Source organism: Musa acuminata, chromosome BXJ1-8 (assembly GCF_036884655.1).
Source record: "Musa acuminata AAA Group cultivar baxijiao chromosome BXJ1-8, Cavendish_Baxijiao_AAA, whole genome shotgun sequence".
NCBI lineage: Eukaryota > Viridiplantae > Streptophyta > Magnoliopsida > Zingiberales > Musaceae > Musa > Musa acuminata.
In genome coordinates this window covers 12,981,939-12,991,460 of record NC_088334.1, presented here as the reverse complement: position 1 = coordinate 12,991,460, position 9,522 = coordinate 12,981,939, and the positions used below count along the sequence as shown (strand labels likewise).

The window sequence follows — 9,522 nt, the reverse complement described above, 5'->3', positions numbered from 1 at the left end:
ACAACCCAATTAGGTCCCCCCACGTTTGCATGTCAAGTGTTTCTATAAGTGCTTGTCCCGCTTTGATACCATTTGTCACGGACTTAGCTGGTTTTGTCTAAGTAGTGTGACACCCTTGCGTGTCCGTTCGCAAAGGTCAGCCTCCCCAAAACCTCCCATGGTCCCTTAGGACCTACAAAAAAAGAAAACAGATTAGAGAAAGCACCTCACTCGAGATCCACAAGCAATCATTTCAGAAAACACTTCATAGCCAATACAAATTATAAATAGACTTTACAAACTCCGAACGATTACATAACAAAAGGTCAAAATGATCCACTATAGACCAAATATCTCTCACAAGTGTCCACATGACACAACTTTTATTTACAAGCCTAAAAAGGCCACCAAACTCAATTAAAATGAGACTGTTAAACCTTTGACCGTCCCTCTACATGTTGTGCAAAGTATGAACAAACCAAAAGACACGGACATACATTAGTATTACATCAAACATCACGTTTAGAATTTTGTCCGTGACACCATGGCAATTAGTTTTTTTCCCAAATGCATGAAAAACAAAATATATTGGAGCTTTTAATAGCACAAGCACTTGCAGTAGCAATTCCTAACAAGAACAACACATTATCCCATCTAGTCTTCAATTGCAAAGAAGATCATGCTGGGAATTGATTCGGAAAACTGACTTAAGTTACATAACATCCAAGAATGAAGTGCCTATGATCTTGGTACTTCAATAAGAGGCTTGTTAGTTCGACTGTAGGCAAGAGACCTTTGCTACCTTGCCAGGTCATCGGCTTCCTGAATCTGTCAATATCATCAGCCTCCTGGCTGTTTTCATGAAGTCACTACAACACATGAAATAATAATTTTTTTGAGCTTATTTCCCATAAGAAATAGCACATGTTAAGTTCTCATGAACACCTAGATGCCACAAGTTACATCTAGCAAACCGCAGGTGTAAGATGAAGAAACATGCTCAGCTGCATGAAATGTTTTAGAACAGGCATAGGAATTGATTGATCATCGTTAATTTCAGAAATAATAACATACGATGTGCGTGAAACAGGCAAAGATCTACATAATCTGTTTCATGAAGATGATGACACGCAAGGTTGCTAAGAAAATGAAATAAAACATTTGAAAACTTCCAGATTTCGCTAAAAGAAATTATGAGGCGAAATTACACTAGAAAAAGGCGGGGATTAGTGGATAACATCCTACAAGTAAAAGAGATTGTCTTCCTGAAAATTGCAAAAACTGTGATCGAGGTCCTCACCTGAATGGTTCATCTCTGGTGTGTTTAACTGCACCAGCCACATCCTTGTAAAACACATGGTTCATCATCTTCGATTTTTCAATTCCAAACATGTCAGAAAGCCTCCCATATAGTTCCTCATATGAGCCAAAGACTGAGAGGTCAAGAGTGCGACCGACATCATCAGATTCCATGAAAACCTTGCAATGCCCAGACTCAAGACCAAGCTCTGAAGCTCGATGATCCCTGTAACTTGGGAATGCTTCAGGAGACCCCTTCTGATCTATTGCATATCCAGAACCACCAGACGCATATGTTGTCTTTTTGAGATCCCCACCTGTTGAACTTTTTCCGGTCGCACCAAGGGAGACTCCATTCTCAGATTTGCTCAAAGATACCTGTTGTTCGGTGAGAATTGGCTGCCCAAATAGCACCAGTTGTGGTGGCTTTCCATTACATGATTTCTGCAGGTTCTGAGAAGGATGACCAATTGTTAGCAAACAAGACAAGTCATCATCAACGGTGGGATTGCCGACAATAACACCCATGGATATCCTTGAGTTTGGAGTGGCTTGATCAACCCGGTGAAGCCCAGCATGGAATAGACCCATCTGCAGTTTGTTAAGGTGGAGATTTAGACCAAAATTTGCATGCCTGGCTCCCTGTATGCCTGCAGGAGCGCTGTCAGAATAACAGCAAAAGGGGCTGTCGCCGGACCGAAGGGGGATTCGAGCGACCATTGGAGTCGGAAATTGGCCTTCAAAGGGTAAATCAGGGTGTTGAGGGATCCGTGGTTTTTTGCTGGGCGGTGAAAAGTGTGCAAGATTTATGGCTGGCATGTGTGAGACCAGTTCAACTAGCCATGGATTCACACACTTCACATTTTGTAGAAAGTCTGGCTCATCCCATGTCACCTGTAAATCCATTTCAAGGGACAATCAGAATACTCAAATTGAAAAACACACATAAACCGTCAAGTGAGAGTACCACTTGTCGAGTGCAGTTTCAAATAACCATCAATCTTGTGACAGAAATCACGGAAGCACAATTTGAGGTTTTTATGAGTTCATATTTATTATAGCAAATGAACCAAAGATTTGTTCATGCTCATCAGCAGGACCCCAGGTTATGAAAAGATAACCATAATGGAACTCTACTTTTCTTTCTCCAATAAGCAGATATGTATAAATTCAGAATAGATTTGTCCCATTTATTCAGGAGATACTCTAATCTGTCTGGCGGAAAAGAAATTTGCTCCCTGCCAAAAAGACACATCTCACACTGAACCACTACTTACATATTTAACACTCAAAAGTATTGCCTAGGCATCATTTGAGCTGTTTTTTATTTATAAATGCAACCTCTAGCGCCAATAAATTATAATACAACTAATACAACCTTCAGGATGATGATCAGGAAGAGCCGTGGGAGACATATAATGTCATTAATCTAACGACTGACCGGGTTAGTGATCAATGTTCGCAAGCATATACACAGCATGGATTTGTTTTTAAGAGAGAATCCATTCAAATTACAAGCACATCACACATTCCAACTTCCAGGGATAAAAGCCCTATCATTTGCCTCGTGACTGTAGAATTGAAAATGAAACAAAAGATAATAATCTTTTGTCAACAATGGAACACCGCTATATCATAGATTATATAGAACAACAAAATTATAGACAAGAAATGGGTTCAATAATCAATACAAAGGAAAATAAAATTTTATTCTAGTCAACACAATTAAGAACTTCAAGAGTTATGGACAATTGCATCTTAATAAGAAAAGGATATCCCAAGATATCCCTTAAGAATTTCTTCACTATATCTTTATCGAAAAATACGTATTTTGTCAGTTATAGTATATCTTTCTTAGACAACTAAGCAAAGAAAAACAAAATGAATGTGAAACTGAATGGAGATACAAAGAAGAAACAAATTCATAACAAGCATGCATGCTGCATAAAAAGTTACCTGAAGAAGTCTCCATGGTGAAATAGGCCATCTTACAGGATCTGAAACCTGAACTGAAGATATAGTCCCCATGAACCAGCTAATCCTAGATGAGTCCTCAGTCTCAAAAGCCATCTTAAATCTCATCCCTGGACACCACTGGATCCTCATCGCTGCTCTCACAGCTGCAGCCTTGACACAAAACTCAGGTGTACCGGCTCTCGGGTAGTACACAACCTCAAAAGGCTGTCCACTAGCTGCTAGTGATGCTGTCCCAATGACAGCATCTGCCCTCACTCGCCCCCTTCCTCTCATACCCCCGCTGGAGGCAAAATTACCACCAGTACCTCTCATCAATTTGCTCTCCTCCTCCCTCAGAAAGGCAGAGAAGCTGTCATAGCCAGAGATAGCGCTTTCGCTTGGTGAATTCCATCCTGGAGTCTCAGGACCATCACCAAACCCACCTCTTTTGGCACGCCGGATGCCAATGCAGAGATCCCCATTCTCTGCTCTAAGGAACACAATTGAATCCCCGGCCACCAGCTTCTTCTGGTTTACAAAGATACTCCAGCCAGTGGTGAGCAGGTGCCGCCGTGGTGTGCCCCTGTATATATGCCTAAACTTCCAAACCTCACCATGTACATCCTTTGCAATCACGGTCTGCACAGGGGGGTCCGCGGAGTAATCCAACCTGGGGAAGATGGTCTCAGCGCAGTAGCGAGGGACAGAGAATCCACCACCATTGTTGGCATCCGATTGGGTCAGTGTCTTGGCAAAAGATGCAGGCTTTTCTTGTGCATCAAATCCGTTCATACTAAGACCCAAACCATCACCTTCGCCGTAGTCCGACTCGCTGTTACTGATGGGAACCATCTGGATCTTGGCAAAGACCTCATCTGTCTCTTTATCAGCCCTGAACTTGACTGCAGTCACCCTGCAGAGGATGAGTGGTGGTATCCGTGGCGAAGTCCCAAAGTCCACGGCTGACTGGGCATGCTCGGCATGACCCTGGGGGAAGTAGTAGACCTTGGAGTTCACGGCAGGCATCTGAACCATTCCGCCAGCGCAGGCGTGCCAGAGCTGGGAGTCCAGGCATTTGTCGTTGTCCTTCATAGGTGGTTCTTTCATGGATTTGCCAAAAGCAAGTCGTAGGGAACAACTCTACCTAGTCCTCGGAGGATGCTGTGAGAAGAGACACTTTTCTGCTAGTAAAATTGGAAAGGATATCACCCAAGAAGAAGGAATCCCTAAGAAAATTCTCACCTTTCAATCAAGCCAATTCTTCATCTCCTCCCGACACAAGACTCCTTCCTTTACTAGGCTTCCTGAAACAAGGAGAGAAAATGGACACTGATACAGCATGACCGCGCACACAAGACTGCAAGGTGGGCTTTTGATACAGAAATGAGACGGAAAAAACCCTCAAGCTCTATGGTGTCAGACTTGATGTCTGACCGCTCACGATGCTCTGAGAAGAACTGGTGCGACTGGAAAAAGAACAGAAATTTCAGATACAGAATGGAGCAGCAAAGAAAATTCTTCTTCTTCCCAAAACCGCCTCCTCGAAGTCGAAGCGACTGCAAAAACCCAGTCTCCACTCCGCTGAGATCTCCAAGAAGAAAATCCGATCAGAAGAACAATTACAACTCGACTTCTTCCTCAACTCAAACCCTACTGGCCCGAAACCCTACAAAATCCAAAATCCATGTCATTCACCAAAATGAAATCTCAATCCTCGCGTCTCTCTTCTCCAAAACTCTCCACTCCACATAAAAGGAACAAGTTTAGACTACATACCTACGTAACAACGACTAAGGAACTTATTCCCCCACGAATCCAACGCAAGATGCAATCTTTCCACCAATTATCCCCTATCCTCTGCTAGATTCTCCCCATTACAGCAAGAATCACCCGAATTCGTTGGCGATTGATGGAAAGAGAGGCTCTTCGCACACCGCGGGTCGCCCTCGTTCTCGAATCCTTGTTATTATAAATGGATCTCTCTCTCTCTCTCGCTGCGTCGCGGCGCAATGAAAGGGCAAAGAGGGGAAAGACGGAGAGCGAGAGAAAAGAATCCAATCTATTATATAAAGAAATCAAATTGGAATTCTTTATTGAGGGGGTTTAATTTCATACGACGTCCCCGTTGTGGATACTGTAGTCGGGGAGTGCAAGCGCGGGAGAGGGGAGAGGGGAGAGGGGAGCGGGGTGGCAGGATCGGGTGTCTGTACCGTTGGATTTGATGTCTTTCAAGAGGGAATCTTTTGGCGACGCGTGTCACAGGATCAGGTGTCTGTACCGTTGGATTTGACGTCTTCCAAGAGGGAATCTTTTGGCGACGCGTGTCATTAATTCCACCCCCGATCTTTTGGTCCGATGACGGAATTCTCGACGCGACCGCGTCGCCTATTACTCGCCGATCCGGACGATTCGGCGACTCCGCGCTTCCTTCTGCGAACTCCCCCTCCGTGTTTATCTCTTTTTACAACACTGCCACTGACGTCTTCCCAGCGTGCAAAACTGTGGCTTTTGCCGACGATTTTTTTCTGAGTTTCCATGAATAATATATATAAGTCAGACAAAATCAAGCATGCATGCATGCATGCAATAGAGATTACTGAACAATCGACAGAAGCAGCATGCAATCGATTTCTTCCGGCTTCGGCGAAGACTGTTGCTTTCGAAATGTTGGGAAGCTGCTGCTGATGCGACCTGTTCGCTCCAAGATTCTCGCTGATGAAGATGACAACAAAACGCAGCACTGGATTCTAATCCCGTGAGCTGCATGCATCATGAAGGCGGCCAACCACAGCTTGCCGTGTTGCGCTAAACGGACAAGATGAAACAGGAGGACATCAAAGAAATCGACTGATGGAATCAATCCATCCATTTATCGAGCTGTTGTCGTCTTCCACGGTTGCCTAATGCCTCGGAACGAGTTCAAGCTCATTCCAGGGTTTGATGTTGTTGCGGACGAGCCTCTGCTCGCTTTGTTGACCGGACCGGTGGGAGAAGTGCGGCGATTAATGGAGGAGGGGATCGGCGACGAATCGATTCCGAAGGAGACAGATTTGGTGGATCCCGCGGCGGGGGCGGCGGGGGCGGAAGACGACAGCCCATCTCCGATGCCTTAGCGTCAACGCGCACCGCCCCCGCGGTCGTCCCCGCTAACGTTGCGCCCGTCGGTGGGCCACACGCCGGTCATTATCTATCCACAAATTGCCCGTGGTGGGTTCGGTTTGACAGCTACGAGACGAATGCGTCAGGCGCAGTCGAGCCACGTGGGAAGGACGCCATGCGTCGGCGCCACGGCCCGCGCGTCGCGCCATGAGTGGAAGAAGGCCCAGCCACGCGGGAATCCCCCGTTCTCGTCGGGCCCCTCCCCGGGAATCTCTGTCCCTCAGTTGCGTTGCTCCGCCGGCACCCCATAGTTCCGATAATTTCCTGGATAATTTAATCCAATCGAATCCAAAGAAAAAAGAACACAAATAGAGTTGAGATTCATCAGAGCTCCACGTCAATTTACAGAGAACAAGTCGATCGTGAAACAACGACAGCAGAACAATCTGTCCTCTTCCGATCGATGACTCGAGTAGAACAAGACTTCTGAGGTCATGCTTATCCGAAAGGATTTGTCGCTTAAATTAAGAAGACTTCGGCTGCTGTGCTTCGGACATACCGTCGAATTAAGATCACATGAATTCATTGGTTGGCGTAGAATAAATCGGGAAAGATTCATTCGTGTACCAACAAATGATGATGCATTTTCTTCCTCGGGTCAGGAGTCAAAAACAAAAGGGTTCCTTCACATCACAGTGGAGTTTAGTCTATCTTATCTTTCACATAATTTTTCGGTGTTAAAGAACCCCGCACCGGTAGGTGGGTTGGATGCGTTTGCATGAGCGTCATCTGCCGTCATGCCCAAGAACAGGAGTTAGGATGGTCTTTGGATCCAAGATGGTTTGTCGAGGAGAGAAAAAAGTCAACCAGGATCATGTGGTCCTTCACTAGCTCAAATGGCTGGGCCAGTTGTCTCGCCATCCGTGATCGATGAAGCTGTTCACCTGCCTTTGACCAGTATATGAAATGCAAATCTTAGGAACATCGACTCGTGGACACAGAAATGGAAATCTTAAACGTACATGCACGCTGTGTCGGGTCAACCCAGTGGTAGGTTTTCTGCATGCAGCAGCAGCAGCAGCTCATATGAACACCCATTCTCATCTTCTGGTGCGGCGGCGCAAGCGTGGGCGATCTGATCATTGGGATCGATGTCGGCAGTGACTTCCTCCATCAGCAACTCGAACACGTAGTACATGAAGCGGTTGATTTGTTTAGGGGTGGGGGTGGGGGTGGGGGTGGGGAGAGGGAGATGAGCTGTTCATGTGCGGAGGCCGGTGGGGTGTCGTCCCAAGAACACGGATTCCGGCGGGTTCAGGGAAGGAGCACATTCCGGCCTCGATGCACTCCATGGCCTGCACGCCAACACCGGGGACATGCACACGTGAACGCACTCATCACACCCCCGTCTCGGTGGCCTGTGAATGGCCAAGCTCGTCAAGCGTCCATTGCGTTGGCTGTCTCTCCACTCAGTCTGTCTCGCTGGGGATTGAGATCATCGATGTGCCGATGGCTTCTTTCTTTCCATCTTTTCTTCTCTCTTTTAGAAGACGATAATGGCAACGCTAACTAAATATATGTCAATACATTTTTCTCGTCTCATTGTCTCTTTCGATTAAGCTTCTCTAAGGATAAATCTCATAAAAGAGTCGACTGGCATTTGGGTTGGTGTTGGAATCAGTCGATCGACAATCAATCACTGTAGCTGATGTTAGACATCAACTCCCATTGCATTAAAGGAGAAAAGGGTAGCGCGCCACGCCACTCCACTCCACTCCGAAGCAAGCTTTTTCATGTGCATCTCATGAACAGAAGCTAAGCTGCTGTGTGTACTTTCTGCAAGAAGCTCACACTGGAATCATTGGTGATCATGGTCAGCTGCCACCAAGTGGCTTTCATCTGATTCAGCGCCCGCACGCACACACACATACAAGCTTTTGCAAGAAGTAAATGCCAGATCTGTCATATGCTGTGATGATTAATTGTCTTCAGGCAACACCATTCATTGCCTCAGGCTGTCTGACAAGATTGGGCAGGCAACGACCATGTCATGCGACAGAGCTCAAATGATCTTCAAGTTGCCTTCTTTTCCACCATCTTTGCCTTTTTCCTCACCGGCAACAATATGTATGTATGTATGTATGTATGTGTGTAAGAATTTGGTGTTACATTGAGTAGCTAACAGAGAAATATATGTTGGCACAGAAGCTCATCAGTTTCAAGAACACACTTCCATGTGCTAAACTTCAATCTTTAATTAGCTCAAGAAATCCCAACAGCTAAGCCTCATATTGGTTACAGGGGGCAGGGCAGGCCACGGCAGCCCACATTGACTGGGGTTTTCTCCATGCAGTATTGACTTTGTGATCACCACACATAGTTAATCCCCAGAAAACAGTGGCCCCAAACTAGCTTATTAATTGTGATCTTTAAGATGGCCAGTGTGCAAGAGGGGGGCGAAACGAGAACAAGAAGAGTAGAGAAGACATGGTCCCAAAGCCATCACTTGGGATTGAAGACGATTTGATCTTGGGTTTGCCGAGTTTAGCTCGACAAGCCCAATGAATTGGAACCATTTGTTTGTGTGTGATTGATTACTCGAGACATGAGACAAACTTTAGGTGCAGGTAAACGGTAGCATAGGCTTTGGAGCTGACCACATACAAGCTTGGGTGGGGAGGGAACACAATTTTGGATGTTGGTGAGATAAATTATTAACAGTTTTTGTTAGCCATAATACTGTGTAATATGCAGGATAGAAAAGCTTACAAGAAACAAAGGGCAGACAGTAAATTCTACTTGGCAAGCAAAGTTTACCTGCTTAAAGATATCCCCTAGTGTTTCGGAGACACCACTGACAGGTTTACAACTAGGCCTTGATGCAATACCAGTAGCACTTGATGAACATTGAAACGGAGAACATTGTAGGAAGAATAAATGAGAAGTGGCCGCAGAACATGTTCCTTTGACAAACACAAGGATAATGTTGGCCAAAAGTTATGGCTCCTTTCTTCCTGAATGCTCAAGAAATTGTGACCAAGTCTGTAGAATTGCTGTTATGATGATATCATCTCAGAGATGCCATCTTTCTGGAAAAGTAATAGTCATTACGATAAAATTTCTGATTCAGATCAACAAAGCAGAGATTGCTAGGACCAAAAACATGCAGCACTTCTGCAAACACTAGTA

At 45.4% G+C, this 9,522-nt stretch overlaps 1 protein-coding gene across 1 annotated transcript; it reads right to left on the bottom strand.

The window, feature by feature from the left end:
* Positions 1 to 332: 332 nt before the first annotated feature.
* Positions 333 to 5,374, bottom strand: LOC135587583 (auxin response factor 18-like). Its single transcript, XM_065079160.1, has 6 exons — positions 5,011 to 5,374; positions 4,634 to 4,900; positions 4,477 to 4,538; positions 3,235 to 4,395; positions 1,280 to 2,172; positions 333 to 848 (listed from the first exon to the last, which is right to left on the bottom strand). Exons 4-6 carry the CDS (start codon positions 4,339 to 4,341, stop codon positions 791 to 793), a joined length of 2,058 nt encoding a protein of 685 aa, XP_064935232.1. The 5' UTR covers positions 4,342 to 4,395; positions 4,477 to 4,538; positions 4,634 to 4,900; positions 5,011 to 5,374; the 3' UTR covers positions 333 to 790.
* Positions 5,375 to 9,522: the final 4,148 nt, after the last annotated feature.

Bases quoted from the DNA above. Each gene is read 5' to 3' on its own strand.
- LOC135587583 (XM_065079160.1), bottom strand. From the start codon at position 4,341: ATGAAAGAACCACCTATGAAGGACAACGACAAATGCCTGGACTCCCAG. The intron at 2,173-3,234 runs GTAACTTTTTAT...ATGGATTTACAG, and splicing joins CACCATGGAGACTTCTTCAG to GTGACATGGGATGAGCCAGA. The intron at 849-1,279 runs GTGAGGACCTCG...CATGTGTTGTAG, and splicing joins ACCAGAGATGAACCATTCAG to TGACTTCATGAAAACAGCCA.